The 17,571-nt window shown below is 35.7% G+C and overlaps 1 protein-coding gene across 1 annotated transcript in view; it reads left to right on the top strand.

The window, feature by feature from the left end:
* The window catches only part of LOC107549268 (protein jagged-1b), a 66,588-nt gene that overhangs the window by 31,529 nt on the left and 17,488 nt on the right, over positions 1-17,571 (top strand). Inside the window, exon 3 of the mRNA XM_016230283.1 lies at positions 17,457-17,514. Within this exon, the coding sequence (XP_016085769.1) occupies positions 17,457-17,514 (58 nt within the window). The remainder of the gene's footprint in view (positions 1-17,456; positions 17,515-17,571) is intronic.

The following is a 17,571-nucleotide window of genomic DNA, read 5'->3' as shown; positions in this document are numbered from 1 at the left end:
CCCCCCTCCCATTCATATATTGCAAGGCATTATGAGACTGCTGCGAAGAATAAAAGCAATACTGGCAACTTGGATAAAATGGTCATCATGTTGGAAGAAAGCCTATGATTCCTTAAAATGTTGTCATCGTAGGTTGTTCAGTAGGTTTTTGAGGAGAGCAACACATGCTAACCATGCTTTTTATGTGAACATGCCAGTAATTTCCTGCAAAAGATAAAAGGGACCGCCCGCCCTGCCTTGGGCCCTGTCGGGAATGACTCATGGAGGCCTGTTGTTTTTAGTGCTCAGAAATCACATACCTTTGTCAAACCAATTAACCCAAAAAGAATTTGACTTTGAGAGAGAGGGGAAATTATGTGAGGGTGGGACAAAAGGGAGAGAGAAAGTGAAAGAGGGAGGTTCAGGCTGCTGGTAGTTACGCCTGGGATGAAAGAAAAACAGTGAGAGAGAGAAATTAAAAGAAGGGCGATATGAGGGGGCAGAAGGGGAAGGGGTCAGGGCCTCGGTATAGACGCAGTCATGTGTTTTGCATTCTAATGTGTGTTTACAAGTTTTTATAAACCTCTGTTCCTCTTCAATGTCTGGTTGAGTGGTGGCAGAGAAAGTAAGTCGGAGGAGATTGACCAAAAAATGTAATGTGAGAAACTATAATGCTCAATATGGAGCTGAAAAGTCCTGCCAATTATTTGACAATGTTTGTTTACTCCAGAACATGCAAGTATATTAAGTGGACTACCTTGAGCTATTTTTAGTGTGAAATATGTTATTTGGACCAGTGTTGTTAAACTATTAAAGATATGTTCCGTTAATTGAAATCTGAAATGAAATAAAAGCTGAAATAAAATAAAAAAATATATAAATATTAGATGAAAAACGTACATTTAAACAAAAATTAGAAAGGCAACTAACTGATTCAAAATATTAATAAATACTCTAATAGCATATAAATAATACTAAAATAACAAACTTTTGACAAAGTTGTTTTGGAGATTTTGGTGTTTTGCCAATTATTTTATTTTTTAGTTTTTTGATTATCTTACCTATTTTTTTCTAAATTGATCATACACACAGTTTTTTTTACACATCATTTTAATTAAGAGACCTTTAATTTGTACTTTTAAAAATTAATTTTCGAGACTACAGTAATAGATAAGTGAACCGAAAAAATTTAATGTTGGTTGAAATTAAAAATACTTTGCTGGTTTATAAAACGTAACCTAAAATCTTGATTTTGAATACAAAAAAGTTGCATATGCTTCCTATGTGTATAGTTGTGTAAGTAATTTTTTTTCTTTGTCAGTGCTGCTGTATGTGTATGAATATTCAAGTGAATGCCCGTGGGCCGCACTGTGGCCAAATGCCAAACCGCCTAAAGGCTCCTCAGAAACCATAGATCCTTCTCAAAGAGAAAAACACAAAGACAGAAAAAGTAGGATGAGCGGCAGTAGTGACTGTTAAACAGTTTCGAAACAAGTAAATAGTGAAGCAATGAAAAAATACCCAGCACTAGATTTGGAGATGGGCGTCCATGTTTTGTAGATAGAATCCGTACAGGAGATTACATAGTGTTCCTAGAGCACACAAACAACAGAGCGGACCCTTGTCTCTCTCTCTCTCTGAGGTCATTGGGGGTAAAGTAAAGAGATAATTAATGTAGCTGTTCTAATTTAGTCTCTTCCTCTTTGAAAACCCTCTGTGGCTATGCTGGTAACACCTTAGGTGGATGCTACAGCTTCCATGGCAACACCTGCTCTCTGCAGGTGTGTGAGAGCGGGAGAGGACTGGATAAGTGTAGTTATTATGGGGATGGGAAAATGTGTGTGTGTCTGTGTGTGAACATGCATAATTACTATAACTATATTTTAAGAGACTGTTTTTCCTCGTTGGTCGAAGTGTAGGCCTGCATCCATGATTCATCTGTCCTTGTTACAACAGGGACGTGATGTGATTTTGTATCTCACAGTAGAAGCAAGTAATGAATACAGTATATAATGTTTAATATAATTGAATGTTTTTGAAACAAGTCTCTTTTGCTCACCCAGGCTGCATTTATTTGCTCAAAAATATAGCAAAAACAATAATATTGTGAAATATTATTTCTATTTATAGTTTTCAATTTTAATTTTAAAATGTGGTTTATTCCTGTGATGGCCAGTCTTCAGTCTCACATGATCATTCAGAAATCATTCTAAATGCTGATTTGGTGCAGAAGAAAAATGTATAATAAATAATTATTAATGTTGAAAACCATTGTGCTGATTAATACTTTTTTTTTGGTAAAAAAAATTTTTGCTTGTTCTATCCTTCATTAAAAATGCCATTTAGTTTGATTTTTATCTAACACAATATGGCTTATTTGGGTGTCAAAAAGACATAAAATTTTGAAAACCCCTGGTTTTAACATGCAATTAATTCAGTTCATATTAATAACAATCCATTCTGCATACTGACTCTACCACCTTAGTACTCTTTTGAAAAAGTATCATCCATTATTTGCTTTTAGAAGTTGCTCAAAAGAGATAACATTAATAAGCCATGGGTTAATATGGGTTGTGCCAAAACAGCATGATAGTGAGTCTATGATAGAGAGAGACAGAGAGAGGGAAATTCCTCTCAGAGGGCTGGGAGTTCTTCCTGTTGGTATGAGCTCTGTTTGTACAGGCTGATTCAGTCGGGATATCCTCCTGTACCCCCATCTGTGGAACACCATTTGAGTTTTGCAAATCATTAGTCATTCTCTTTTCATAATTTTTTTTTTCATTTCATTTCTTTTCATAAACTTTGCAATGTACAGTTGGTCCAAGACACTGTGACCACATTGAAAAATCTGGTGATTAAAATGTGATTTAAACCTGTAAATTAAGTTTGATGACATAAATTGAATAAGAAATATTTAATATTCTTCACTATTTCTAGGTCACTAATCAATTAAGTACATTTTGACTTTTATTTCAAACTGTTATGCTGATTTAAAATCAAATGAGAAAAATGCTAAACTGTAATATTCTGACAGTCACTGAATGTCAGCAAGACATTCGTGACAAGCGTGAGAGAGAGAGTGTGTGAGTGTGTAAGGGCAATGAGTTTAAAGATAGATGTTTATGGATGGATGGACAGATATTTAGAGAGGAGAGAGAGGGTGAGTGAGTGAGAGAGAGAGAGAACATAAAAGGCTTTTTAAATTAAGCCATCATCAGGGCTTAGATGGAAAAAGAAGACTGTTCATCAGGGCTTAGATGGAAATACTGTTCTTACTTTTGTAATAGAGTATAATAAGTAATAGTTAACCAAAATGTGCAGTGTACAACTGAAATGCATACTTCAGTCAGAAAGTTTTTCACAGAGTAGTCAGAGTAGTTCATTCAAACTGGCAGTGCGGCCGACTAATCTCTTTCCTATCTACACAACCTTAATTATTTCCATCCCAACATGGTCCAGCTCGGTACTGCATGCCATGAGAATTTTCTCCAGCCCTCCTCCTCCCCAGCACCACCTGTCTAGATCTGCTACAGGGGTTCTCCCTACTTTACTCTGCAGCAGCAGAATGTATCCTAATCCCTGTAATTCTAAGCATGTTTCAGCTGTAATGTTCGCTCATGCCAGCAGCAGCATAGCAGATCTAATCCACGAAGATCAATCCTACCTACACTGCATTCTTATTATTAAAATTCAGTTAAATCTATTTGTAGGGTCGTTGTCATTGAACTTAATGCATTAAATACTATATCCCACAATGCAATGATTTCAACTTAACCTTACAATTCTGGTATTATGAATGAAATGTTTATCATGGAATAATTCTTACTGTTTTACTTACTATTGTGAATGAATAGTATTATAGGTAATATGCAGTATTTACTGTGTAGTGTTCAGCAAGCTATTCTGAACTCACCTGAAGCCCTTTCTACTTTTCCCGGATGAAGTGGGGGAGAGAAGGAGATGAAATTAATTTAGATATTTCATCACTGTTTAATCTTATCAGACTGAAGGTGTGTTTCCAGACAAACATGTTCTCATAGTAGAGGGTTAGGGATATGTTGACTTGCTTTCTTTAAAATGAGCACCATTCACTGCTCAGTCTGTTAGAATGAGGAGATCAGACACTAATTCACCACGAACATGAAAATAGGTTAAACCTGTAACCCATCCTGGATCGTTTGTGAAACAGACATTAATGATACCACAAATCATGTGTCTTGTTGAGGAGTGCTTTTCTGAGTGATCAGATATGATATCTGACTTATGACAGATTATCAAAGAAACTTTGAAGGTGAAGTCTTTTAGCTCTTTAGGTCTAGTAGTGAGCAACCATACTGCAACATGATAAAAAACATTCAGAACACCTGAGCAACTGCATAGCATCCTGACTGCCTCCCAAAAAACTTGAGCATCATGGGAGTCTGTAAAAATGTTCAAATATCAAAAGTGACTTTTTGTTGTGTTGTTTATCATAGTCATTCATTCTATATAGTTGCATTATGTGAAAAAGCATTTAAAAATGATGTTGTGTGTCAAAGATCATTCAGCTATTTCTCGGCTGATAATGCCTTGCATAACTTGCTAAAGAAGTAGACTGCTTATGTCCAGAGACTGATCTCTACACAGTTCCAGACTAAAACAAGTCTTAACCCTTGTCTTAACCCCCCACAATTCACTGATTTTAATCTTGGCCGAACTTTTTTATTAAATGTTACTAAATGGATGATAGATTGCAGATGTGCTGCTGCTTGATGAATTCAGAGAACAGAGACTTGCTACATTGAGAAGGTCCAGCAAGTTTCGAGTCCCTTCATGAAGTGTTACTATTCTGAGGAGCCGGATGCAGTGAAATATAGTGATTACTCATTATGAATTCAATGTAGTGCAGTTGTGCCTCTTTTTCCCTTAAGTGTGAATAGAGCTCTTTCATACACAGGCATCCAAGCGTATTCGACTGTCAGACAGCTCTGTTTCTGAAGGCTTTTGGAAATAACAAACACAACATCCTGTTTAGTAATGAAATGAAAGCATATGCATATACTGATCATGCTTCCAGAAGGAGAGTTAGACTCTGCATATTAAGGCCTTACTTACAGAATACTGTATTTATGTCTGTTGATTGGCAGCTATTATTATTATAGACTGTGTGTGATTGTTCATAATGGTTTTTGATGCCTTTCAGTGAAACAATTTTCCTGTAGCTTAGCATTTTGTTTTTTTTGATGCACAGCTACTGTAGGAAAAGAGCTGGGACACAATGCTTTTCAAATGTCAGAGGAGACACAGTGGGGGCTGAAGTGAATTATTCGGTGCTCACCTGTGCACAGAGACACACACTCCTGCTACTATTGTCCTGAGTGCTAAAAACTGGAGAGTTTTGTCTCTGAGCCTTATCTTTTCTGCTTGATGCTGTTTACTGCTGGACCTTCCGGCGTCTGTTTTTTTTTCCCGTAAATTTGCTAGTTTATTTAATGTATTTTGGGTGTGTGTGTGATTAGGCATGATTGTGTGAGAAACAGGCACAGATGATAAACAGGATATGAGGTTTTTGTGTGTGTTTTGTAATGGGACAGTCTTAGTCTTGTTTCGATTGTTCCCACAGGTCTCAAGAACACTGCATGAACACAAAGAGATAATTATAGCTATCTGTCAAAGTTAAAGCTTAAAAATTTTAAGACACCATTAATGTATTAAAAATGGCTTAACTCCTGACTATATTTGATGTTGGCAATATTTTTTTTATATATGAGCACATTGTATATTATATATTATATCTTACCTCTAATCCTGCTAGATAAAAAAAGTAAATTAATATATTAATATGTAATCAATTTGCTGAGAATGTTTTTTTTTTCTAAAAATATAGTTTAATTTTAATTAAAAGAAAGGTTTAAAATAAAGAACATATCTGATGAGAACTACACACAATTTGTGTGCATGTGTTTTTTAATCTATATTTTAAACAGATTGTACAGAAAAACATATCCTGTTAACTTAATACAAAATAAATATTTTCCAATATTTTAATAATTTACTTTAGTATAATGGCAAATTTAAAAGTATAATATGCACAAAATATTTTACAGTAATGTCCTATTATTATTACTAATACATTTTGCAATACAATAATTGGGATAAATAAATGCTTTAGACATATTTTTAATTGTTCGTTCATGTTAACAAATGTAGTTAAATAATGTTATAAATGTTAAGCAATGGAACCAATAAAGAGTTGTCAATATGTTTCTCACACAATATAAATAATTTAATACATGAAAATATAAATGTGCTTCCTTAATTTAGAAGGGGTGTTCTTTACAATTGGATCATCATATTTGTGAGCAAAAAAGACATCAAAAAGTTTGAAAAACCCTGCTTTTAACATGCATTTAATACAGTTCATATTATTAACAGTCCATTCTGCCCACTGACTCTACCACCTTAGTATTCTTTTGAAAAAGTAGCATCCATTATTTGCTCAAAAGAGATCAAATTAAGTTCTTGTCAAAACACTTATGCCTTTTTTTAACGATTAGTGATTCATGACTCATTAATCACAACACGAAGACATACAACTTACATCACAGATAAATGAGCTAGAACGGAAATGACAGTAGTTGTAGTGGAGCCAGAGGTGTGGTAGAGCAGTGGAACAGTGATTTAGCAGATTTGTGAACTTGACCTGTGACAAGAGATACTCATACGCCCTTCCTGCACGTGTGTGGTTCACTCACCTGTGTGTTTGTGTGTACGCCTGTATCTGACCTTGGCACTGCCACTGCCTCTGGCTTACCCTGTGCTGATGCAGCCTGATAGAGAGAGAGAATAGAGCAACAGAAAGAAGAGACAACGGTCTGACTGACCAGCACTGATGTAATGGGTGTGTGTTAGTGTGGTTTTGTTTTAGAGAGTGTCACTTCCTAACCTCTCTGTTCTTTTGCCTCATCTCTTCCACCAGGATGTCCCAGAGCCAAAACAGACTGTGAGCTGAGAATATCAGTGGCTCCCTAAACCCACCCACACACACAACAGACAACAGACATTACACACACTGCTGTACAAACACACTTGGATAGACACAAACATGATGGGCTAAGTAAATATTTATTACAGCCAAATTATATTTATAAACATCTTATTTTCCCATCAGGTGTGCAGTTATAAGGACCTTGTCGACACATTTGACTGAGGTTTGAATTGGCCATGCTTTAAAATATTACTTATAAGATCTAAAATCAGAGCCCACGTATCATGTGGTACACTCTAAAAAATGCTGGGTTGTTTCAACCCAACTGTTGGGTTACATTTTGGTTACATTTTTAAATGAGCTTTTTAACCCAACTGTTGGGTTAGTCCATATTTGACCCAACATTGGGTTGAAACAACCCAGCATTTTTTAGAGTGTATGCTTATAGAAAATTCATGCCTTTAAAGGGATAGTTCATCAAAAATTAAAATTGTCATTATTTACTCATCCTCAGGTCAATCTAAACCTGTATGTCTTTTTTCTGTGGAAAACAAAAATATATATAAAAAAAAATGTCTACAATAAAAGTCAGTGAAGGCCAGCATTTTTTTTAACCCCACTGACCTTCATTATATGGACAAAAACAGTTCCAAAGTCATAAAGGTCATGACATTAACTGTGAACAAATATGTATTTTATTTTATTAATTCATTTTTTAAACAATTTGGGAAAAAACAATGCTGTCAACTTAGTAAATAATATTTTAAGCTTTCACTTTACTATAATAACAATATAAACTGCAGTTATTTAATTTGGTATAATTTGGAATGTTTTATATCACACAGAATATATTTTTCAAACATTATAAAGCAAAATATATAGCTGCTTTTGCAGAGATGTGTTCTGCGACACACACACACACACACACACACACACATACGTTGAGTTTCCATGTTTTATGTTCTCTAGACGTAATGTTTTTTATACTGGACAAACTTTTTCTCCTTAGGGCTTGGCGATAAAATGATAATGATAATTATCATGATATATTTTTCCCTCGATAAAATGATAACACATGTTCAATAAACATTCAATGTTTATGTGCCAAAAGCGAAACTGTCACCACCATGGACTTGTAGTTTGTTTTCTCATGTTTTCCCCTGACCTAGTATTTCCTTGTGTGTTGATTAGTTCATTCTGTTCACCTGTGTTCTGTTAATCTACTCATTAGTTCCCTCGTTTAGTTTGTATAAGTACTCCCCGTTCTGTTCCTTATGTTGTTTGGTATTGTTTGATGTTACCTTGTGTGTGAGAACTTCTTCATCTTGTGGATTATCTATTAAAAGGATTTGTTTCTGTTATCTTCATCGTGCCTTCATCATCCATGCAGCAGTCGGTGTTACAGAAACGAAACACCGTTAACGGCACCACATGGATCAGTTATCAGCTCGCTCAAATGGTAGCGCAGCACAAGAGAAATCAGAAATGCTGGCAAGCGCTTTTGTTAAAGTTCATAGCTCAAACAATATTAGTGAATAGGGAAAAAGAGGAAGGGAAAGTACGTTAGATGAGTACAAAGAACTATTACCGAATGAGGAAATCAATGACCAGTTAAATATGGCATTTTCTAAAATCACTCTCTCAGAAAAACTAAAAATTCTGCACCAGGCATGGATCAGATTTGCTAAAGAATGGTAACTCATCTTAGTGAATCGTCCAAGGATGTTTTACTTAATATAATGTATAATAAAATTTGGGATGAGGAAAAATTGTCACAAAGTTGGAAGGAGGCAGTTACAGTTCCTTTACGCAAACCAGGGAAATTTGCACAAATCCAGGAAATTATAGACCAGTTGATTTGACATCCAGTATCTGTAAAATAATGGAAAAATGGTAAAGGAAAGGTTTTTATATATTATGCGGAAAAAAATTATATATTTATCGAAATACTAGAGTGGTTTTAGGAGAGTTAGAAATACTGTGGACCCGGCTGCATGTTTAGAACATGAAATATGAAAGGCACAAATAAACAGAGAAAGTGTAGTGGCTGTTTTCTTTGAAGTAGAGGAGGCATATACGACATGATGTGGAGAGAAGGTCTGTTAATTCAATTATGTAAGTTAGGTATTAAAGGCCAAATGTATAGATTAATTTTTATTAGGAAAAGCAATAAAAGTAAGAATAGGAAACATAAATGTGATGAGAAATGGAACTTCACAAGGTAGTATAGTATGCCCTTTATTATTTTCCATAATGATAAATGATGTATTTGAGGACTTGGAAAATTGGTTTGGGATATCGCTTTTTGCTGATGATGGAGCAATCTGGAAAAGGGGAAATAACATTGATTTTATTGTAAAGAAACTACAGAAGGCTATTACAAATGTTGAAGAATGGTCATTTAAATGGGATTTTAAGTTCTCGGTTGACAAGGCAAACATAATGTTTTTTACGAGGAAACAATTGGTGGTGATGTGAAATTAAAATGATATAGCCTAATCAAGAATTAGAAAGAGTGAGTTTTTAGGAATATGGTTTGATGAAAGAATTACATGGGTGATACATAATCAGAAAATAGTGGACAAAAAGAAAGTAATAAATATAATGAGGTGTTTAGTTGGAAGTGAATGGGGGGCAGATAGGATGGTATTGAAAGTCATATACAGCGGGTTGATGTTGGGTTGTTTTGTGTATAGTTCAGCAGCAGAAACGTCACTTAAAAAGTAAGATAATATACAGCATCAAGCATTGAGACATGTACAGGGGCTATAACAAACAACACCAGTAGCGGCATTGCCAAGTAGAAATAGGAGAAATGTTATTAGAAATGAGAAGGGTACAGTTATCATTAAATTATTGGGCTAATTTACAAGGCCATAGTCAAGAGCACCCAACATTAAACACTTTAAAGCCTTGTTAGGCAAAAGAGAGGAGCATAACGAAAATCTTTGGATGGACAGTGATACAGAAAGCTATGGAACTTAATGTTACTCAGTTAAATGCTACTGTGCCATTACCAGTAATACGTCCTTGGTTATTTTTTAGATGCTACAGTAGATTTTACATTGTTGGAAAAGGAAAACAAGGATAAGGAATGTATTTCACATAATGTGCATATATTAAGCGTTTATTAAATGGATGGTACTAGTAAGGTGCTATGTGTGGATTTACCTTTGGTTAACATGATCTAATTGTGTGAAACTATGGCTGACCAAAGGTTAATTTGAATAAAAGTAGATTCCTAACTCAAACAGTCAGAATATTAAAATTTTACCCTATAAATATGAGGTTGTTACATTTTACAGATGTTACTGTTTTTGTTAATGAACAAAATGCTAATGTACATCTGCATCGTGCCACAAACCTCTATCATGATTTGAAATAAAATCACCCATTCGAACATGCAGAAACTAAGAAATTAATTTCTCTAAGATATTTTGTTAAGGGAAAAGACTGAAAAAGGATTTGACTTAAGTTTACTCATGCATATTTTATTATTATAAATGTTTTGAATAATGCATCTCAGATTTGTGAAATGTTCACCTGTTTGGCAAGTGTTTGTCATGTTCTGACAAAATATAATTTAAAACCAGTTAACTGTTTGGTTTCTACAGCTTTCACTCAGGAGAAGAAATCTGCCTTTACATGTAAAAGAAATAAAGATTTGACATGTATAGTGATAATTATCGATTCTGACTGATAAGAAAAAAATTTTTGGGGCCATATCGCACAGCCCTACCCTATCCCTACCCCTAAACATACCCTTCATGCAAATTTTCCTGCATTTTTAGATTTTCAAAAAAGATTATTCTGAATGATTTATAAGCTTGTTTCTTTATGGGGACCAAAAAAAAGTTCCCCACAAGGTCAAATATTATTGCCATTATCCTTGTGGGGACATTTGGTAGCCATAATGTAGGGATTACCAGGACCACAGACACATATAATAGGACTGTCAAGCGATTAAGATTTTAAATCTAATGACATTATGTGCAGATTCATTAATCAAATTAATCACAAATCAGTTTTGGCTGAGAAATTAACCCCAAAAGGATTATAATAAATGTTTAAATGATACATTCAATATGAAACTAAAACCACCAGTGACAGTAAGTCAGTGTTTTAATGAGTGAGTCATTCAATCATTCATTCAACTGATTCATTCAAATGGCTGATTCATTCAGATATGAAGCTAGTGATTTGCTTGCAATTCTACAAATGGGTCACTGAAGCATTTGCTCGTGGATTAATTTAATTTTGTGTGTTGCTGTGTATTGTGTGCTGTAGAACACACTGCTGTGTGTTGCTCAGAGATGCACACAGTTCTGCTGTGGCTTTATTTATAACTATTTTCATTGTCGAAATTCAGCAAAAACAGACAATAATCATCCTGCATTACATTCGTCACTAAGCAACTGCATGCAATGTAAGATAACAAACAGGTCTAGGCCAGGATGGGGTTTGTTAAACGCGTTAATAATTTAAGCACATTAAAAACATTTTCTGTTATGCTGGCTGAAAGTCTCTTCATATCCTGACAAACACTAATTAAGTGGTTTAAATGTATTTAAATGCATTCATATCATCTGTGGAAGGTGTAGGACCATCAAATGTTTGTCCAATCATATCCCTCGGTCCGAGGGCTATGATAGGCTGTCCTACCTGCCTGTCAATGTATGCATTAGCATACCTCCGTGCAAACTATTCATGCAGATCATCAGCACATTCCATTATGCTGTTGCGTACCAAGCAAGAATGGAAGGCGTTATTATTGTAATATAATGCGCTTTGTACTGTAATGTTTTCTCACTGGTGAATGAGACATGAGATAATCTGACAGCGTTGCATCAGAGATTGTCTTTCTATAGGGAGATGAGAGGGTCTGTATTACTTACTATTGGAGAAAGCATAATGGTCAACTTGGATCACATGTGCCTTAATAACCAATCACATTACAGCCTTGACGTCATTGAATTTCAGTCAGAGTTATGCAACACTCAACCGCCATTTACGAATAGCATAGGAATGAATGAGAATTGCCGTAAGATGAATCCCACTTGTCTCAAATAGTCAGTGACTTCTCTTATAAAACGGCATTTTTTTCGGTGTATACTCTAAAAATAATTCTATAGTTTAGTGTAAAACATGTTGAAGATTAGCCGATAGCCTGTTGATTCATTAAATGTTAAGCTGTTTCCTCTAAAAAGCTGTTTATTCAGCATAGTGAAGCCTCTCCTTCATTGACATCCATTAAAAAAAACGGCCTCTGGTCTCCTTTTCCACGTACTGGTAAACCGGAAGTGTTTGCATTAGCCGTTATGCTTTTTTGGCTAAAGGTTTCAGGCTTGGCCTCTAGTGGCTTTGGTTGCATTCAACCCTCCATCAGGCGTGGCTTTGGAGAGTGATTTGCAGAGAGGATGGGATCTTATGCTTTGAAAGCTAGCTTGCTATTGCTAGCCTCTCTGAAATCACCTAACCTAACTTTAACACTCAAAAAATTGCGAGAGATAGGGAGAGTTATGTTTTTGATAATGGAGATAGACATAGTCTGGGCTTAGTGGCAGTTTATGCTGAATTGGAGCTGGATATCCATCTAAGGCTTGTGTGTGTGTGTGTGTGTGTGTGTATGTGTGTGTGTGTTTGTGTGAAAGAGAGAGAGGGTGTCAGACACTGAGCTTGAGTGGTCTGGGTTATCTCATTGCAGGGGGCTGAGAGAGGGCTCCGGGGCCTGAGAGGGGACCACAGTAGGTGGACATTTGTGTTTGTGTGTCTGAGAAATTTGTCTTTGTTCTGGTTGTTTATTTAAGGGTGTGGGTGCTGTGAATGTTTTGAGTTTGTTAGGGCACTGAGGGTATGTTGTGTGTATGTGTGAATGTGTTAAGAGGAAAAAGAAAGAGTATGTAGTGCTGGTTGTTATTTTTGAGAGTGCTGTTGTGGAGAGCAATTGTGGAAAGCTATTACTCATTTGAGTGAGCAAATGTGTGTGTAAGAGAGTGTCTTATGTGCTGTTATGACACAAATCACATCTCTGGAATAATAAAGTACAAATGTGGTTTTATCTCAGTGCTGTCTTTATCTCTGAAGGGGCCATTAAGGATGTGAAGCATGCTGTTTACATTGTGTAATAACTGTTCACTTATTATATGAAACATTTATAAGATGCTTAGCATTAGCTAACACATACCTGTCATACTGCTGAATTTATTATACTGATTTATTATACTGTGTTAGACACTGCGCTGCCATATATTGATGTGAATCTGCATAATCGTCAATGGGTTTTATATCAATTACACTGATGCTAGTGAATACAACACAATCACCACACAGAGTGGTGAACACAATAATTTATTCCCTTATCTGTCCAACAAAAACAGATACTGATTATCCTGTTGTCTCGGTAAAGCATGATAATAAGTGTGTTCCATTGTTCGCATCACTGAACAACACTACGCTACTGAAGTGATAGCCAATGGACTGACAAAATACATTACATTTTTGTTGTAATTTGCTCAACTTTAAGTTGTTCAAAACCTGTATTTTTTTCTTCTTCTTGTGAACATACACAAAACAAGATATTTTGAAGAATGTGTGTAATCAAACAGTTGGTGGTCCCCATTTATTCCATTGTATTATTTATTGATTTGATCTATTTATTTTCTATAATATAGAAGTCAGTGGGGTCCATCAACTGTTTGGTTACACATATTCTTCAAAATATCTTCTTTTATGTTCTTTTAAGAAGAAAGCAACTCATACAGGTTTGGAACAACATGAAGGTGAGTAAATGATGACAGAATGTTCATTTTTGGGTGAACTACGCCTTTAAGGAGGGGGACCTGCATCAAAACATCAAAACACTTTTTATTGAAAACTATTATGAGCATGTATGTTTTTCTTCTCATGTGAGTGTATACCATTCAGACGACTCTACATTTTTAATTACTGAACTATTGAATAAACCTTTAAAATAGTAAGTGTATTGTAGACATTTGTCTATGAGAAACATTTCAAACTGTAGTAAGCTACATTGTCACATGACCTCATTACGTTGAATACAATGTTTATTTTATTAGTTTACTAGGTTATTGCAGTCAGATTAAATAACAAGTCAAAAAATAATCTATATAATTAGTACCAGCAAATGTAGCAGTTCATACAAGATGTTTGTTTTTTTGTTTTTTTTAGAAAACTATTACTACACCATTCGGGGATGAAACACAGTGTAATTCAAAATAGCAGTGTATTCTGACTAAACTAGTAAACAAAATGTATTTGCAAGCAACATAAAAATATAAGTTACATATTTATATTTTCATATAATAATATTTAAATATAGTGCTAGTCAAGCACCTGCCATTGAGATAAGTGGAAATGCTAATGGGTATGGGAATGCTAATTGTTGCAATCATGGCTAGTGACAAAAACTCACATTTACATGGAAGAGCTTTTAAATTCAAGCCAATTCAAGTACATTCTTTTAATGCACATGTGCTATTGAAACAGGAATATAATTATGAAGCTCAAGCCCTGTTGTGTGTGTGTACTTTAATGCAAGATGCTTTTCAGTCACATGAAGCCATTCTTCTTTATCTCATGTCCATTTCCCAGTCAGCCATTCAATCACTGAATCATATTCTCTCAACCCTTAACAGCACTTTTATCAAGCTCCCTCACTCCTGCCAATCATTCTACCCCTCTCATGTCTTCTCTCTCCATCCCTCGCTCAGATCCACCACTCCTCTCCGTTGTGGTGGCCACTTACGAGACAGACGTGACCATACATCCATGCCGCCTTTTAGAGTTTCGTTACCCAGAATGCTGCAGCTGTGTCATTTGCATGGCAGGGTTTGGACCTCTCACTGGAGAATGAGAGTGTGGCTTTGAATTATTCATTTAGGGGACACAGAGAGGAAGAAGAAAATTGTCCTCCTCTCTTTTTTTCTTCCTCCCAGTCTGTCTTTTTCTACTCGTTGATGCTCTCATGAATTTGTCAGCTCTCCCTTTAAATCACATTGTGATGTTGTAGCCGCTTGTTCAGTAGTGTTTGAAGTAGCTACTCTATTTGTTTAAGTACTCATGACTGTCAGTTGTCTGGGGTTGATTGGTACTGTGTTTAGAGTCTGCAGACAGGCTTGGTCTCAGTGCAACTGCGAATCAATGGTGACATTCTTCTGTTTTCTGGGGTTTTTGTTGTTTTCAGTGCACCATCTGTTCCCCCACTGGACTTTAGCGATGTATCGGAGAAAAAGAGCTCAAACCATCCAGTAGCAAATTTCAGCATAAAGAGCACATGATGTACAATTTCACATCTGTAATTTATTAGTGGTGCTTGCTACAGCATTTACATTGCTCATACTTTGAACAAACCCTTAACCCTTGTGAAAAGAAGCACAGTTTAGCATGCTTTTATTATTACAGAAATGATATACTTCTTTAAAGCACCAAAAATATTATTACAACATGATGATTTAAAATGTACTTTAAAATTTTCAGTCTGGAATTTTTAAAAAAATGTGCTGAAGTGTGTTTTAGGTTGACAGTTCTGTATCTGAGTCCTTAATATGGTTAGGTTCACAAACAGTACGATTATTTTCAGGACTCACAACTGCATTCTCGGAAAACCTGAGGTGGAGATCTGAGCTATGAAGGTTTTACATCCAGTCACGGTTCTCCACCAGAGCTGCTCCCATCAGTTTTGTGTTGTATGCATTTGTTGACTCAAATGCTCCACTCTCCCCCCAAATTTGCTGCTGGTTAATGAAGATTTAATGGATGAACTTGCGGCTCAGTTGGGCTTTTGTCATGTCAAAAAGTGATATGACTTTTCAGTTTTATGGACGTCACCATCTTGGATATTACTTTGATCACTGTAGCTATGGTTACTGGTAAGGAATACAGTATTCAAGATGCTAGTCTAAATTGCTGTGTGAATGCGATATTTCAAAACCCACACCTGTAAGTAAATGTGGTTGTCAATTTCAAAAACTGACAGTGTGAATGTAACCTTTAAGTACACTTAAAGGGATAGTTCATCCAAAAATGAAAATTTGATGTTTATCTGCTTACCCCCAGGGCATCCAAGATGTAGGTGACTTTGTTTCTTAAGTAGAACACATATGATGATTTTTTACTTTAACCGTTGAGGTCTATCAGTCGTATAATGCATGGCAATGGTAACAAAATCTATGAGAGTAAAAAAAACATGCACAGACAAATCCAAATTAAACCCTGTGGCTCATGACGACACATTGATGTCCTAAGACACGAAATGATCGGTTTGTGCCAGAAACCGAACAGTATTTATATAAATTTTGACCTCTAATACACCACTATGTCCAACTGTCTTTGGGCGCGAGCACGGCATCCGGTGCGTGAGGTGTGTAATGGTAATTAAAACAGACTTGTGTGTGTAGGAGTGTGTGTATGAGGCATGCTTTCTCTAACAAACAACATCTTGCGTAGTTTACGTTAATGGGTGTGTTGATATCCAGCCGAAGAGCAATCAACCATAACTTCAGGCGAGCAGGCTCAGAAGTTGGGAATACGTGAAAAGTCACCACCCCCTGAATGAGTTCGCGCGAGAGAACGTAATCTTTTAGTTTAAAAAAAAAGTCGGTTTGAACAATCCGGATAAGCGCAAGTAAGTACCATTTTGATTAGCTGTCGTACCTACAAAGACTGTGCACTGTGTAAACAATGAGTGACGTATATATACTCGCGAGAGATCACTTCCGGCGCTTGCGTAAATTATGCCAGAGCGTGTACTGATCGTTTCGTGTCTTAGGACATCAATGTGTCATCACGAGCTGCAGGGTTTAATTTGAATTTGTCTGTGCATGTTTTCTTTTACTCTCATAGATTTTGTTACCATTGCCATCCATTATACGACTGATATACTGCAACGGTTCAAGTTAAAAATAATCATATGTGTTCTACTGAAGAAACAAAGTCACCTACATCTTGGATGCCCTGGGGGTAAGCAGATAAACATCAAATTTTCATTTTTGGATGAACTATCCATTTAAGTGGCATTTTATTTCATTAATAGTATATAAAATATACTTTTAAGATTTGAAATACACTGCAAGTGTACATACAGTACAATGAAGTGCACTTCTTTTTCACAAGGGAAGTATTAAGCTTTGGCACACACTGTAAGTCATCCCTTATTTTCCTTATAATTGCTCAAATTGTGTGACTTATTTTGCAAGCATGTGCTGTTACTTTTCTAAGCAATCTAATTTGGGATTTTTATATGATAATAAATAAAATAAGAAATAAACTGAATTATATGAATATCATATAAACTGTAAGGTGGAGTCTTTTAGGCAACCACCCAGACCATCCTAGCAATACACACAGTAGTATATGCTAAAAACCAGTCAGATCCACATTTATGTGGGATTTTGTAGTGTTTTCACTCAATAAACCCATCACAGTGTGTTGTGTACATGTGGCAATATAAAAACACTTACATGCATTCCCTTGTTTATTTTCCTTTGTCCAGAAATCGTTTTCTCTGGTGATCGAGGCTCTGGACCATGACAATGAAACATCAGAGGCAGGTATGGTGATGAGTACTCTGTGTGTGTGTGTGTGTGTGTGTGTGTGTGTGTGTGTGT

This window comes from Sinocyclocheilus grahami, unplaced genomic scaffold, assembly GCF_001515645.1.
Source record: "Sinocyclocheilus grahami isolate Dianchi unplaced genomic scaffold, SAMN03320097.WGS_v1.1 scaffold367.1, whole genome shotgun sequence".
Lineage (NCBI taxonomy): Eukaryota > Metazoa > Chordata > Actinopteri > Cypriniformes > Cyprinidae > Sinocyclocheilus > Sinocyclocheilus grahami.
Note: the sequence above shows the minus strand (reverse complement) of the source record. Positions and strands in the feature narration are given on the sequence as shown.